Source organism: Acanthochromis polyacanthus, chromosome 2 (genome assembly GCF_021347895.1).
Source record: "Acanthochromis polyacanthus isolate Apoly-LR-REF ecotype Palm Island chromosome 2, KAUST_Apoly_ChrSc, whole genome shotgun sequence".
NCBI classification, from domain to species: domain Eukaryota; kingdom Metazoa; phylum Chordata; class Actinopteri; family Pomacentridae; genus Acanthochromis; species Acanthochromis polyacanthus.
The window spans coordinates 37258116-37274951 of record NC_067114.1 but is presented as its reverse complement, the minus strand read 5'-3'; the positions used below and the strand labels follow the sequence as shown (position 1 = coordinate 37274951).

The window sequence follows — 16836 nt, the reverse complement described above, 5'->3', positions numbered from 1 at the left end:
TCCATAGTGCATTTTTAATTTCTAAGACAGCAGTAGTAATGACTAAGCCTCAACACAGTTAAAGACACACCCAGCAATTTAAAATCACACATTTATACTTCTTAGTTTTCTTTGTCAGGACTAAGTAAAGCACCACAACCCCAAAAAGACACAGTAAATCAACACCTTTTATAGCATTTAGATGGATATAAGCAGTTTTTATGTCTTCACTCTGGCTCAGAGGTCGGCAGCCGTTGGTATTTAGCTTTGTTGCTCCTCGACCGGTAGATCACAACCCCAACTACGAGGAGGCAGCCAACGACGAAGACCAGGTTCAAGGTCAGATTCAGGTTTGGTGCTTAAGTGAGGAAAACACACCAGAAATTAGATATATGGGGGAAAAGTACCAAAAACAATCAAAATGCTATATATTTTGTATTTAATCTTAATATTTAAATGATACAGTTTGTAATATTGTAGGATTTTACATTTATACTTGAACTAGTCAGATACATATTATATCATTTCTAACACTTAAGGGTATCACCATTTACTTTTGTTAACATTTTACAGTTTTGCTCTAATCAGTTTATTTTGTGTAATGTTTCATAATATTTGTATTATTTTAACTGCTTGTATTATCTTTTGTCATTTTACTGGTCATATTTTATTTAGTTTTAATCTATTTTGTTGCTTTGATGTGCATTCAGTCTGTTTCTATCATCCTATATTTGGCCAGCACCCTGTAAAGCACTTTTAACTGAATTTGACTTGCTTGATAGAAATAATGTTTGACTTCATTGATTGATTAATTGATTGAAATAACCTGAAGCTAAATCCAAGCCAGTTGTGAAAGATGTGATAATTCATTTTACTTAAACATATATATATATATATATTTTAAAAAAGTTAGCAAAAACTACAGTGTAAATATACTCAAGTAGTAGTTTGTACCACAATAAGTAGAATAGTGTTGCGTTTTATAATAATGATGCTGTAATTCTTCAGATGGTAAATGTAAAGTTAATTGTTATATATTCTGAACCTAGAATAATACACAACAGTGTACCACAACTTTCACAAAAATGTAGAGTAGCAAAAGCTAAAGAGTAACCCCTCAAAGTTAGATTTAACCACAGTAATTCTATGATATCGTGGTTTGTGTTGCCTTTCTGTTGTACTGACAAGTGTTTCTGTTATTTTGTCCAACCCATTTATAATCGTGAAGACAGGGTAAGCAACACAAACACCTCCGTGTACACTGCAACACTAAACTACATGTAGTGGGGATGCACCTATAGGTTTGCAGGATGAACTGACCATATGTAAACTCACCTTGACTGTCAGAAATCTTAGCTAGGTGCAAAGGCCCCTGGGAAATGGAGTGGCTGCTGGACTGAGCTACAGCCTCTCTTTTGTTGCGACGATTCCCTGAGTTGGACCTGAGGCATCCCTGACTGCAGCGGGTTCCAGAGACGCCTTGTTCACACAAGATGACCGAGCATGTGATGTAGACCTGCAGACACATGGAAGTGAAATCAGATATGTATATGATATTGCAGGTTCCATCCATTTACTGAACCTTGTGAATAGTATTTTGACTTTATAGGTTGTGAAAGGTTCATAGCTTTGTAGAAGAAAAAAAGCAGCTTTACCTCCTCGTGAGCGCCGATGAACTCGAAAGCCTCCATTCCAAATCTGAACTGAGACTTGGAGCTGTTATAGATTTGCACTGTTGGGTCCTTTACACACCTGTGACAATGCAGTTCAACTGATTTAGAAACATGACCAGGTATTTCTCATGATAACCAACCGCCACAAAATACTGATTACCCATTTTCAATGATGGTGTAGCTGATGCGGGAATTGGGATTGTCATAGGGAGTCGCCCTGCAGGTCTCCACAAACAGCTCGGTGTTGGGGATGGACGAGGTTGCCTCGATCTGCATGAAGATCATCTGCTTGAGGTACACCGCAATGGGGTAGGAGCTGTCATTAACCTGCTGTCTGAACCGCTGGCTCTCAAAGAACTCAAACTGGAAGGTGAAAGCACCAAAGCCTTTCTCTTTGAAAGCGTAGGGGTTTTTGTGGGTGAATCCCAGCGTCAGGTTGGCTCGCTTCGGGTAGACGCAGCAGAAGGCAATCTCGACATCATGTTGTCTGGAAATGATTTCATTTGGGTCAGCAGATGTGATCTCGTTCTTGAAGAGAATGTTGTCAGCATCTTCCTGAAAATGAAGTAAAAAGGAAGAGAATAAAAATTTTCATAAAAATATGACTCATGCATATTACAAGTCAGTAGAGTAACTGTGAATTCTATGATGCAGACACTGATAAGATTAAAGATAATAAAGTACATCCCATCACAAACATGAAAAATTCCAATAACCGAAGCTTATAGAAACTGCTTCTACTGAGTGTGGAGAGACTGAAATGTGAAATACAATGACCCTTTCATGTTTTCCTTTAAATGTACAGAAATCCTGTGTTTGTGACCTTCAGGTAGAATTTGTGCATTTGTGGTGTTTTGGTGTCTTTGACCAACATTTATTCGAAAATATGAGTCTGTCTACCAGGTGTGCTGAATCCACCACTTTGCAAAATCTGCCTGGCCAAAAAGTCAACATATCTATATGGAATGACAAGTGTTTGACATTTCGTGTCACATTGCCCAATTTCTGTTTGGCTTTTTTTGTTTAATAACTAGCCCTGCGACAGACTGGCGACTTGTCCAGGGTGTCCCCTGCCTTCGCCCGAGTCAGCTGGGACAGGCTCCAGCACCCCCGTGACCCCAGTGAGGATAAAGTGGTGTATAGAGAATGGATGGATGGATGTTTAGTAACTGCACTCTTGAGTTAGAATTTTTATTTAAATGCAACTGGACGTAGTAGGGCACCCTGGTATTTTCGCATTCTTCATTTGACATACTGAGTTTCAGGAAATATTCAATATTTGTGTCGTGGTATTAGTATTGGTACACATCCTATGTTGTGTCCCATTTGAAAAGACCACTGAGTTTCAATGGCCCTTGAGGGGAACAGCTAAATGAATCGTCCAAGAGTAATCTGTTTCTTGTGTCTCCTTCAGTGTGAACAGTTTTAGAGCATTTCAGAACTGCGACAAGAGACGCAACATTATTTATCTTGTTGGTCATTACACACGCAGTCAGTACAAATCATTGTGTGCTCAAAGCCACCTTTGTTGAATTTAATGTGGGCAGTGATCAAAGACCTTCAACAGCCACCACCTTTCCTGTTTTGTGTCCTGTACCTCAATTATGGTCCCACAGCTGCCCAGCAGCATGGCAACCACCAGATGAGTTGCGTTGGAACGTCTGGTCAAGTTGCAGGAAGGATCATTGAAGTCATTCAGATGTAAGATGTACTCATTACGTCTGATAAAGTAGGACTTCTCCACTTCCACAGTTACTGTTGTTTCATTGCACGTCACAACGGCCTCTAAATATACAGACGTATGTAACGATTATTTGTTGTATTGAAAAATATGATTTCAAGCATAACTAGAAAAGCACTTGGAGAGCGCAGACCTCCGCCAGGTCATCTCTCAATTGTACAGATGACCAATCGGAGTGTGTTTGTATGTTTGTTTGTCTGTTTGTCTGTTAACAGTTGGAGTTGGATTGGAATGATCTGAAATTCGTTATGTGAGGTATTTGGTTCGCCTTGAACCATCTCTCTCAATTGTACAGAGTCTTTCAAAAAAATCCTGGATCCAGACGGTGATCCGGATCACCTCCAAAATCTAATCGATTGTTACTTCTGCTCTTCTGGACATTCTGTAAAAATTTGGTGAAAATCCGTCCATGACTTTTTGAGTTATGCTGTTAACAGACAAACAGACAAGGAAACTCCGATGATTACATAACCTCCTGGCGGAGGTAATAAGGTGAAATCCTTCATGGACTAACCGTGATGCCCAACATCCACGGTCACACAGCGGAGCTCTGATTGATAGGCTCGGCCATATCTGAGAAGTGACAAAATACACAGGTTCATATGAACATTTTTACAAGGACAGAAACAATAAAAATCTGATTTGTTTAAATATAACAGTTTTACTTATAGCCACATACAGCTCAATAAAACTCACCTGTCTCTTGCTTCAGACACAAAGCAAATTGAGAAATGATCATTTAGATCATTGTCAGTTGGTGTCCATTTAATGATATATTTGTCTGTGGAGACTTTCTCCTTTGTAATGCCTCTGGGTCCTGTCACAATCAGGTCCTAAATCCTGCAAAAGAAACAATTTTTGCAAAGGAACCTCAATAATTGGGCATGAATATATTACACATTATTTATCATATTGCTGCAAACATTAGACGATGATTTTCGTGAAAAATTTTCTTACGTGGTGAATTGTGCCTTGGATCTGACTTCAATTTTGAGGGTTTGGTTGACGAACGCAGGAAGATTTACTCCATTAGCCGGAGTTGGTGCCAAGAAAACTGGAAAGTAATCACCATCAAGGCATGATGGAGCGTTGAAACCATCCACTGGAAATTTGACGAGAGGACAGACAGGGTTTCAGGAATTAATCAAATGTTTAAAAATATTTAGTCTGGTGTTCAAATAAAAAGAAGACTGCCATACCGTAAATAGAAAACTGCAGAGGAAGCTTGCTCAATGGAGGAATTGTTGATCGGAAAGGCACGGTAGTTGGGGCAGCTGTGGTTGTTGTTGGGGCAGCTGTGGTGGTTGTTGGGGCAGCTGTGGTGGTCGTTGGGGCAGCTGTGGTGGTCGTTGGGGCAGTTGTGGTTGTTGGGAAAGTTGTGGTTGTTGTTGGAGCAATTGTGGTGGTTGTTGTTGGGGCAGTTGTGGTTGTTGTTGGGGTAATTCAATTCAATTCAATTTTATTTATATAGCGTCAATTACAGTCAACTCGTCTCAAGACGCTTTACAGAACCCAAATGCCTGACCCCCAGAGCAAGCCCAAAGGCGACAGTGGCAAGGAAAAACACCCTTTTAACAGGGAAGAAACCTCGAGCAGAACCCGGCTCTATATAGGGGGGACCCATCTGCCTGCTGGCCGGGCGGGTTGAGAAGGACAGAAGAGGGCAAGGGGGAGGGATGGGAGAAGAGGGAGGGGTGGGAAAGCACGGAAAACACAACACACATTTGGATACATGCATGACAGGATATGTGACACAGACAAAGTATAAGCTAACATTGAAAACTGACTCATAGTTTACTCTTATGATGTACGGCTCTGACATTAAACATACTCCATATATAGCTAGCAGTAAAATTCAAACAGTATGTAAGTTAGCATAACAGTATAGTGAAGGCAATGCAGAGTTGACTGGTGGAAAAAGGGAGTTGGAAGCAGAGGGCTGGAGGAAGGTCAGCAGCAGCATCCCACAGTGGACATGGTGGAGACTGGACCAGCCGGTGGAACATCAACCGCAGATCTGAAGCATCCAGCTCTGGGACCAGGGACACTCGGAGAAATAGCACAGGGGGAAACAGAGTGAATGTACTGCAATAACGGTATACATATTAAATGTAAAGGTAGATAGAGAAGGGCTCAGTGCGTCAAGAAAAGTCCCCCAGCAGCCTAGGCCTATAGCAGCATGACTAGAGGCAGAACGAAGGGACGTCCAAGAAGGAGTCAGCTGTGCAAATGAAGACACAAGCCGAACCCCTGTGGGTCACCCAGTCAGCCCCAACTATAAGATTTGTCAAAAAGGAACGTTTTAAGCCTGGTCTTAAAAATAGAGAGGGTGTCTGCCTCCCGAACCCAAACTGGGAGCAGGTTCCACAGGAGAGGCGCCTGATAACTGAAGGCTCTGCCTCCCATTCTACTTTTAGAAATTCTAGGAACAACAAGTAAGCCTGCAGCTTGAGAGCGAAGAGTTCTGCTAGGATAATATGGTACTATCAGATCTTTAAGATATGATGGAGATTGGTTATTAAGAGCTTTATATGTCAGAAGAAGGATTTTAAATTCTATTCTGGATTTAACAGGAAGCCAGTGAAGAGAAGCAAGTATAGGGGAAATATGATCTCTTTTGCTAACTCCTGTCAGTACTCTCGCAGCAGCGTTTTGGATCAACTGTAGATGTTTGAGAGAACTATTTGGACAACCCGATAATAAGGAATTGCAATAGTCAAGCCTGGAAGTAACAAAAGCATGAACTAATTTTTCTGCATCACTCTGAGACAGAATGTTCCTGATTTTTACAATATTACGCAGGTGAAAAAAGGAAGTCCTACAGACTTGCTTTATGTGTGAGTTAAAGGACATGTCCTGGTCAAAAATAACTCCAAGATTCCTCACAGTAGTACTGGAGGCCAATGTGATGCCATCCAGAGTAACTATTTGCTTTGAAAGCGAGTTTCTAAGATGTTTGGGGCCAAATACAATGACTTCAGTTTTGTCTGAATTTAGCAGTAGGAAGTTAAAAGTCATCCAGGTTTTAATGTCCTTAAGACAATCTTGCAGTCTAGCTAACTGATCAGTTTCATCTGGCTTCATAGATAAATACAATTGTGTGTCATCTGCATAACAATGGAAGTTAATACAATGCTTCCTAATAATATTGCCTAAAGGAAGCATGTATAATGTGAAAAGTATCGGTCCTAAGACAGAACCCTGAGGAACTCCATGATTAACTTTAGTATGCTCAGAAGAGTTATTGTTGACATACACAAACTGGAACCTATCTGATAAGTAGGATTTAAACCAGTCCAGTGCTGTCCCTTTAATGCCAATTGAATGTTCTAGACGCTGTAATAAAATGTTGTGGTCGATTGTGTCAAACGCTGCACTAAGATCTAACAAAACAAGTATAGAGACTAGTCCATTATCTGATGCTATGAGAAGGTCATTAGTAACTTTCACTAGAGCTGTTTCTGTGCTATGATGCACTCTGAAGCCTGACTGAAACATTTCAAACAAATTATTCCTTTGTAAGTGTTCACATAATTGATTTGCAACTGTTCTTTCCAGAATTTTAGAGAGAAATGGTAGGTTGGATATCGGTCTATAGTTAGCTAACACATCTGGATCTAAAGTGGGCTTTTTAAGCAAAGGTTTGATGACAGCAACCTTAAAAGCCTGTGGTACATAGCCTGTTACTAGAGAGAGATTAATCAGATCTAACATTGAAGAATTAATTAAAGGTAAAATCTCCTTGAAGAGTCTAGTTGGGATAGGATCTAAAAGACATGTTGATGGTTTGGATGTAGAAACTGTTGAAATTGTGGTTGTTGTTGTTGGGGCAATTGTGGTTGTTGTTGGGGCAGCTGTGGTTGTTGTTGGGGTAGTTGTGGTTGTTGTTCGGAAAGTTGTGGTTGTTGTTGGGAAAGTTGTGGTGGTTGTTGTTGGGGCAATTGTGGTGGTTGTTGTTGGGGCAGCTGTGGTGGTTGTTGGGGTAGTTGTGGTTGTTGGGACAGTTGTGGTTGTTGGTGGGACAGTTGTGGTGGTTGTTGGGGCGGTTGTTGTTGTTGCTGGGGCAGTTGTAGTTGTTGGGGCAGCTGTGGTGGTTGTTGTGGCGGCAGTGAATGGGAGTTGACGTTTGTCCGCTCTCATTGAAAAAGGACGTTTTATTGCATAGGATCCATCAGAGTAGGTCAGTCTGATCGGTGTCCTGGCAAAGTCCTCCACCACAAGCTCAATGGGATGATGTCCATTCTGTCGACTGTAATTATATGAAACGGAGCAGGTATTCTGACAAAAAAAGAGATTGTATATAAACATCCCTTGCCTTAGGTTATGTTAAATGCTCTTGAAAACACATTTTTAGATTAATTTAACTCCACTGTTTAATGCCTTTTATTTTTATTGAAAGCAAAATTTCTTCATTTGGTAAATTACTTAAATTTTCAAAATGAATTACAGATCTTTTGTTACCACCTCTGGGGGTGAGAATAATTACACAAATGCTGTTGATCCATGCAGTTCAGGTAATAGTAAGTGATAATGTTATTTATAGTTCAGTTATACTAAATATAAAATGAGTTGGTGTTCTCTCTGTTATTCTGCAATTATTATTTGCAGTTTTCTTCAGTCTTTCATGTTTTATTCTTGGAAAAGCGTTATCGTACAAACACTGTTTCACATGATACAGTCACAGATAGACTGAAGAGGTTTTACCAACAATTTTTATCATTTCTATTGTATTGTGCTAATAAAAAAAATGACAACAGCAACATTGTTTGCGTCTATGTTTTACCTGATCAACAGAGAATCCAGTGGGGAGACCACACAGTCCACACTCATATGTCCCTGAGTTGGTTGGTAGTCTGCATCTCACACGGTCACCTTCAGGGTCAAACACTGTCAAGTTGTACGTCCGAGGGCAGTTCCTTGGGACTCTGTAACATGTGAATCACAAATAATTTAGTATAGTGGCAAAAACTGAACTGAAATCCCAACTGCAGCATGGCTGTAGATTCTTCATGTTATCATATTATTTTTTGAATAAAGATGGTCCTGCCCAGATGCAGAGGAGAGACACTAATTGTTTATTTCTGTAAGAAAAAAAATACCTAATCATCAACATGAACATGGTAAATATGCGTTGTATTACCAGTGTTCTATATTTATAGTAGAGTCATTTTTGGGGATTTCGTGACCAACCTCTCCGAACCTTTTTTTCTTTATGGATTTGGCATTCTAGACCATTTTGAAGGAAAATTATCTCCTATATACCTGCCAAAAATGACGGCAAAATTTTTTACAGCCCAAAATTCAAAATGACCGCCAAAGTCGCTGCCACTGCCTATATCTCAGTAACTAATTGAGCTAGGAGGTTGATTTTGGTGTCTAGACATAGGTTTTAGGGGTCAAGCATTCCAATACTGCCATTGCTTTACTTGTAAAACATGTCCATTACAGCGAAATCCAATATGGCCACCAATATGGCCACCGATATACTTTTTTTTTTTGTTTCTCGACTACCACTACCACTACTCTACTATTATTTATCTTTTTTTTTTGCTAATTGGAAAAATGAGGTATTATATATCAAAAAATGCGTTTATCAACATTAATTTTTTCACTTTGTTGACATATTACAGTCAATCACATTTAAACAAAAGGGCGATTTGTCACATTTTTAAAAAAAATCAAATGTAGAAATAGCAATTCTTTTGTGTTAAGTAATCCGAGTGTAATAAAATAAACTTCCAAGTATTAAGACTAACGTTTTTAAGTCAGTTTAAAAATACTATTAGCCTTGTCAAAGTGATCAAAATGATCAATTGTACTGTTTTCAACATACTGACAGTGTATTTAGCATATTAGTGACCTCAAGGATATATATTTTGTACATAGAAAATAGTGCATCTTTAGTGTATTAATCATGAATACATGGAAGTATACCTAAATTAAGTCCATGTAATTTTATATTTTTTCTTCGTAATATCTCAAAACTAAACATAACACATAAAGAAATTACACACGTGGACAAAATTGTTGGTACCCCTCAGTTAAAGAAGGAAAAACCCACAATTCTCACTGAAATCACTTGAAACTCACAAAAGTAACAATAAATAAAAATTTATTGAAAATTAAATAATCAAAAACAGCCATTACTTTTGAATTGTTGATTAACATAATTATTTAAAAAAAAAACTAATGAAACAGGCCTGGACAAAAATGATGGTACCTCTATAAAAGATTGAAAACTATTTGACCAGAGTGACATGATTAACTCAGGTGTGTCATTTAATTGACATCACAGGTGTTTCCAAACTCATAATCAGTCAGTCTGCCTATTTAAAGGGAGACAAGTAGTCACCCTGCTGTTTGGTGAAAAGGTGTGTACCACACTGAACATGGACAACAGAAAGCGAAGGAGAGAATTGTCCCAGGACATCCGAAAAAAAATTATAGACAAACATCTTAAAGGTAAAGGCTATAAGACCATCTCTAAACAGCTTGAAGTTCCTGTGACAACAGTGGCTCATATTATTCAGAAGTTCAAGACCCACGGGACAGTAGCCAACCTCCCTGGACGTGGCCGCAAGAGGAAAATTGATGACAAATTGAAGAGACGGATCGTTGGAATTGTATCCAAAGAGCCCAGAGCAACCTCCAAAGAAATTAAAGGTGAACTCCAAGGCCAAGGTACATCAGTGTCAGATCGCACCATTCGTCGTTGTTTGAGCCAAAGTGGACTTCATGGGAGACGACCAAGGAGGACACCACTGCTGAAAAAACTCATAAAAAAGCGAGACTGGAATTTGCAAAAATGCATGTTGACAAGCCACAAAGCTTCTGGGAGAATGTCCTTTGGACAGATGAGACCAAACTGGAGCTTTTTGGTAAGGCACATCAACTCTATGTTCATAGACTCAAAAACCAAGCATACGAAGAAAAGAACACTGTCCCTACGGTGAAACATGGAGGAGGCTCAGTAATGTTTTGGGGCTGCTTTGCTGCATCTGGCACAGGGTGTCTTGAAAGTGTGCAAGGTACGATGAAATCTGAAGACTATCAAGGCATTCTGGAGAGAAATGTGCTGCCTCGTGTCAGAAAGCTTGGTCTCAGTCGCAGGTCATGGGTCTTCCAACAGGACAACAATCCAAAACACACAGCCAAAAACACCCAAGAATGGCTGAGAGAAAAGCGTTGGACTATTCTAAAGTGGCCTTCTATGAGCCCAGATCTGAATCCCATTGAACATACGTGGAAGGAGCTGAAACATGCCATTTGGAGAAGACACCCATCAAACCTGAGACAACTGGAGCTGTTTGCTCATGAGGAGTGGGCCAAAATACCTGTTGACAGCTGCAGAACGCTCATTGACAAATACAGAAATCGTTTAATTGCAGTGATTGCCTCAAAAGGTTGTGCAACAAAATATTAAGTTATGGGTACCATCATTTTTGTCCAGCCCTATTTCATTAGTTTGTTTTTTAAAATAATTATGTTAATCAACCATTCAAAAGTGATGGCTGATTTTGATTATTTAATTTTCAATAAATTTTTATTTATTGTTACTTTTGTGAGTTTCAAGTGATTTCAGTGAGAATTGTGGGTTTTTCCTTCTTTAACTGAGGGGTACCAACAATTTTGTCCACGTGTGTATACACACCACCTTCTCATCAACATTTTACAATCAGCATCGTGGATGAAGGAGAACTAGTTTAACACCCTTTTGTTCTGAAGGAGATCTGAAGTCCGATTCTGCCCCTGATTCATACAGTGTGTTATTCTTTGTCTGACATTCCACCTTTTGACAACAGGTGTACTAAATGTACCGTTACAAGCTTTTGTCTCATAACAACACAGCTTACATGTCATGCATCACAAATGCTTTCGTTTTAGTTCTAGTGCTTGCTTGTCTTCACGCAACTATACACAGTTGGGTCTAAACAAATTCATACAGATGGCAATTTTTTCCCATTGTTTTTGCGAGGCCTACACTGAAAATTAAACATCATTTAACCAGCTTAAGTGATTTTCTTTAGCTGGTAACATGCAACTGAATTAAGTTTATCCAAACTGAGTTAACCAACAGAATGGATGCTGCTTGTTTAAATATGAAATCACTTCATGGAAAGTGAACTAAATTTCTTCGTCCTCACTCTGTAATCCATCTCAAAGAGAAATGGTTGAGTTGCCAATGTAAAATTTGAAGAAACATTGATGTCAAATGCACAAAGATGTTAAACAGGTTGCTGACAGATTATCAGATGCAATGGTGAAAGTGACAAAATGGTTGAATGCCACTGTATTCTTTCACAATAAACAGAAACAAATGGAGTGTTCTAACATAATGGTAAATGAAGAAGCCATAAATAATGTCACATGTTATAAATATCTGTGTTATATTACATTCCACCCTCAGCCTTCAAAAGCATATTAAACAGATATGCTTTATTTGTACACCGAAATACAACCTCTCACATTTCAGAAGTATCAGAAGCTCTCTTACTTTTGAAGGTACAAAAAGTCTTTTTTTATTTTTCAATACATTTTATATATTCTATCTCATGCTGGTTACAAGCCCACAGAACTCTGAAACCTCTCAAATCCTCATATAAACAAGCCATTAAAATTGTGGCTAAGAAGACACAACAGTATCACCACTGTCATATAATAGATAAACATAGGATGTTAAATTTTGAGAACATGATCATGTATGGAAATGCATGTTTGGTTTTCAAGGGTGTTCATGGCTATGCACCCTCACCTCTCAAGTTTTTTATTCATTTCACTTCTCAATCAATCAATCCAACTTTATTTGTATAGCACTTTTCATACAATAAAATTGCACCACAAAGTGATTTACAACATTAAAAACATTGGATTTAAAACTAAACACACAGCTGCACATACACATGCATACACACACACACACACACACACACACTCTCTCACCACGGACTGTATGGAGACATGGCATGGCACTGAGGATCATGAAAAAATGCCTCCATTGGGGCTGTCCACACTGGGAGGAGTCGCAGGCCATGACCGCCGGCACCCGGGCAGACAGGGGACCCCCACACCGAGGTGGGGAGCCCCACAACCGGCCAGGCCGAAGGGACCCACGGACAGCACGCCCAGCAGTAGACCAGATACAGCCCCAAGCTGAGGAAACACTGGAGTTTAAAAACTTTAAAGTATAAGATAAAAGGGCTATATGATAAGATAAATAAAATGAACAGTTAAAAGAATAAAAAAACATAGGATAATATATAAGTAATGATAAGAACATAAGAAAAAATAAAATTTTTAATTAAAAGCCTACTTAAAAAGGTGTGTTTTTAACTTTCCTTTAAAAACATCGACAGTCTCTGCAGTCCTGAGTTTCTCCAACAGGCTGTTCCTCAGACGGGGGCCATAGTGGCTAAATGCCGCCTCGCCGTGGGTTTTTGTTCTGGCTTGTGGTATAACTAAAAGGCTGCTGTCAGAGGACCTCAGGATCTGCAAGGGTCAATACGTTAAAAGAAGATCAGACAAGTAAGAAGGCGCAAGGCCGTTAAGACATTTAAAAACAAATAAAAGAACCTTAAAATCGATCCTGAAGCGGACGGGGAGCCAATGCAGTGACTTTAAAACTGGTATAATGTGTTCCCGCCATAGACTGTATATATAGTGGACGTAGCATCTGGCTCCAGAATTGAAGCCAACCCGGAAGTGTCAAAAACTTGCAATATCCCGCCGTCCGCTAGGGTTGGTTCCAAAAAGCTTTTTCTCCATAGACCCCAATTCATTTTTGGAAAAAATAAAATATGATAGACTGATTTTCTACAGCTCAGGATTTTTTTCCTGTTAGTTTTCATGGTCAAAATGAGAGATCAGGTGGCCGATCTTAAAATAAATCAATACTGAATTTTAAATAAATCGTTAAAGTTGGCGGAGCCAGGGGGCGTGGCTATACTTGATAGACAGCAACAGAAGCCTCTGCGGTGAAATGTGGGCGGGATATGAGAGTTCTCAGCCAATCCTGCCCCTAGTTGCTCTCCGTCCAGTCTGTTTTGATGACGCTTTTTACGTCACTGGCTCCAAAAAATCCAAAACGGCGACCAGGAAGTAGCAAAATCCAGGCTTCATTTTCTCGGCGTTGAAACCAACGGGTGACGTCACGGTTAGTTTACGCCTGGTTCCCGCCCTCTGGTACCTGTCAGCACTCGTGTAACTGAGGTTTGCAGTAACTGTAGATTTAAAATGTTCTTTTTGGGAAGACCAGAGACCAGGGCATTACAATAGTCCAAATGACAAGAAATAAAAGCATGCATTAGCACCTCAGTGCTGGCCTGAAAGAGAGAAACAGGCGGGAAATACTATCAGGACAAGGGCCTCTTCTAGGTGGCAGTGTTGTATCCCTTTATGTAAAACTGCCTTTGGACAATCATCATGTTCCTACAAAGCTAAAACAGAATTTAATAAGCTCCCAACTGAGCTAAAGACAAAAACTCATTTTAAAGAGTTTTCTACAGGGACAAATTGATCCAGAGAAACCAAACCTGTCAGCACCAACAGTCCTTGAAATTACTTTTTTTTACCATGCGAATGTGAGAATGTGAGTTCCTTTTTGGAAAAAGAAAAAAGTGATGTATTGCTTTTCTACCTTTCTTTCAACTTGTTTCTCTCTTAACTGCTCCAGGGACTGCAGATGGAAACTCGTGAGTACACTACAATCTGGTACAGAGCATCTTTACCTTGTGTCTAATGTTCTTCTATACATGGTCCCTGCCAAATAAACCAATTAAAAAACAACCGCAAAGAAGAAACTATGCTAAAGGAGTAGTAATCTGAATTTTCATTGAAATTTGAATTTTGCTTCAAAAGGACAAAATACAATTTCAAGTTGGCAAAATTCACAAAAGTAAACCATCTTCAAATTTCCTTCAGAGAACTGTTCATCTGCTCCGCTGATGAAGGCAGGGTGCATCTTTACTTTTTTGCCAGTCTGTCAAGTAGATGTTGAGATATTTCAGAAGTATAACAAATGTCTGTATGAAATTTTTATGGCAATCCATAAAGTTTAAGGATCTCAGGAAAATGACAACCTTCACTGAGTTCTGGTGTTTTTTTTTTGTTTGTTTGTTTTTCTGAAACAGAAAAATAAAAACATTCCACCAGCTCTAAATAACCAGATTAAAGATCACATTCTTGGCTGTTGTCTGAAATGGAAAAAAGCAAAAAGAGGAAAGAGAAGTGTCAGATCAGAAAGGGAGAGTCCCAATCAAGCTGAAGAATTATTTTGCATCATGGCCGATAGAAGCTTCCAATATTTTGGATTTGCTTCTTTTATTTCCTCATAATTGCAAGTTGTTTATATTACAATAACATGATCATTTTAATGTTATGAACATTTTTTGTTGTGGTATTGAATACCTGCCTGTGTCATCAGTGATCAATCATGACTAGTGATGACACAGGCAAAAATGTGTTTGTGTGTTTCTGCAGGAGTCAACATTCAAACCAGCCTGTTGTATGGAAAAGCTCGTCTTTGAGGTATTTAAAGGATCTATATATGAGATTTTGAACCTAAATACAGCAGTGAAAACGTGACTGTTGTTGCAGCTGAGTCCATTTTGATTTTTTAGAGGGAAGATTTTTCTGTTTTTCACAGAGTTTTGTGCAAAGCTTAATTTTGGCAAATGCGATACTTCGGTAATAAACAGTTGTGAATTAAATACAATTTAAGCATAGATTTGAGCATTTTTTCCCTATTAAAGTGATTGTCACACATGACTTATTCAAGCTCTATGGGAAAGTCAAAAATCCAGCAATGCTGAAAAAAAATGGCATTTTGATGATTAAATAAAGAAAGATAGGGGGCACCCGGATCGCTCAACGAATTAAGTGGGTGATCCATGTACAGGGGCTGGTCCCCGACACAGCTGCCTGGGTTCGATTCCCGCTCACAGCCCTTTACTACATATCTTCCCCCTACTCTTCTCCCTCCTTTCCTGTGTGTCTCCACTGCACTTATCAAATAAAGACGAAAAAGGCCCAAAAAATAATTTAAAAAAAGAAAGATAACAGGCCTTTCAAGTCCTCTCCTGACTAGATCCTTGCTTGTATTGTATTTACTCTCAGATATACATATGTACTTTGGATAAAAATGTCGGCTAAGTATAGAATAAAGAAATGCTTTCATCTTTTGAATTTACAGGATGGATAGTTTTTTTTTAGTGAGCAGAGGGAACTATGTGCTAAGTCCTTGTACTGTAAAGGAAATAGGTAAAAGTACAGAACCATCAAGGGCAAAATTTAGGTGAAGTATCAAAATTAAAAGAACTCTATATCATGTTGCAGTAGATAAGACTTGCCTACATTAAGTGACCATCTATGCAGGTTATGTTTCTTCATGTGAGAGTGCAGGACATTTCCTTCCACCACACTACAGTTGTCTCATGCCAAGTATGGAATGTTTAATAATCTCAACTGACAGCTCTGCAATTATATGAAGAGACTCATGACACTGCCACAGACTGTCGTGTACCAGCTGCACCCATACAAAACTTTCATGCCTTGTGTGCTTGTGCAAGTGAAACACGTGCTGTGAAAAATTCCGCTAAATTTCCTTACTGCTGATATTTATAGTCACAGCTGAAAGGCATGTCACCGTACAGATCTACAACGTGACAGCGACCACACCTCAGTGGCACTTTCAGATTCACCTTCCCATCAGTCTGAGTTACCAGTGTCATGCAGTGCATATTAAAAGTATTCACATCCCTTCGAGGGCTGCACAGTTGCGCAGCGGTTAGCACGTTCATCTTGCAGCTAGAAGACCCCCGGGTTGCATCCTTCTCAGGATCTTTCTGTATGGAGTTTGCATGTTCTCCCTGTGCATGCGGGGGTTTTCTCCGGGTACTCCGGCTTCCTCCCACGGTCCAAAAACATGCTGAGGTTAACTGATTATTCTAAATTGTCCGTAGGTGTGAATGTGGGTGTAATTGTTTGTCTCTGTGTGTGGCCCTGCAACGGACTGGCAACCTGTCTGGAGTGTCTCCTGCCTTCACCCCGGGTCGGCTGGGATATACTCCAGCCCCGTATTCACCCCTATTAAAGTGACTGTTTCAACACATGTGCAGCCAAATTGGTGCTAGAAGTCCCATAAGTAGTGAAAGGAGATCATGATCTGAGTGCAGTAAATGTGTCTGAAGTGATTGTAGTATAACGACACATGTATCAGGAATGTCCAGTCACTGGTGAATCAGTACTCCTGGACAAGGGCGTCAGTTTGTTTTTAAAAGTGGGGGGGATGGAGACCACAGCCATTGTCAGATGGAAATGCACACCCTGGGTGGCATGCTGGGTAATCGGGAACACCGGGGATATCCCCGGTGGGCCGCTTTAGTGTTGGGCCGCTCCAGTCATAAAATAATAATAATAATAATAATGCTTTAAATCATGGGTCTCAAA

The 16836-nt window shown here is 39.6% G+C and overlaps 1 protein-coding gene across 1 annotated transcript; it reads right to left on the bottom strand.

Annotated features, from left to right (window-relative positions):
• Positions 1 to 206: 206 nt before the first annotated feature.
• LOC110967836 (ZP domain-containing protein-like) lies at positions 207 to 12424 on the bottom strand. Its single transcript, XM_051944883.1, has 6 exons — positions 12334 to 12424; positions 3250 to 3437; positions 1813 to 2207; positions 1635 to 1731; positions 1315 to 1495; positions 207 to 337 (listed from the first exon to the last, which is right to left on the bottom strand). Exons 1-6 carry the CDS (start codon positions 12422 to 12424, stop codon positions 207 to 209), a joined length of 1083 nt encoding a protein of 360 aa, XP_051800843.1.
• Between the last annotated feature and the right edge of the window lie 4412 nt (positions 12425 to 16836).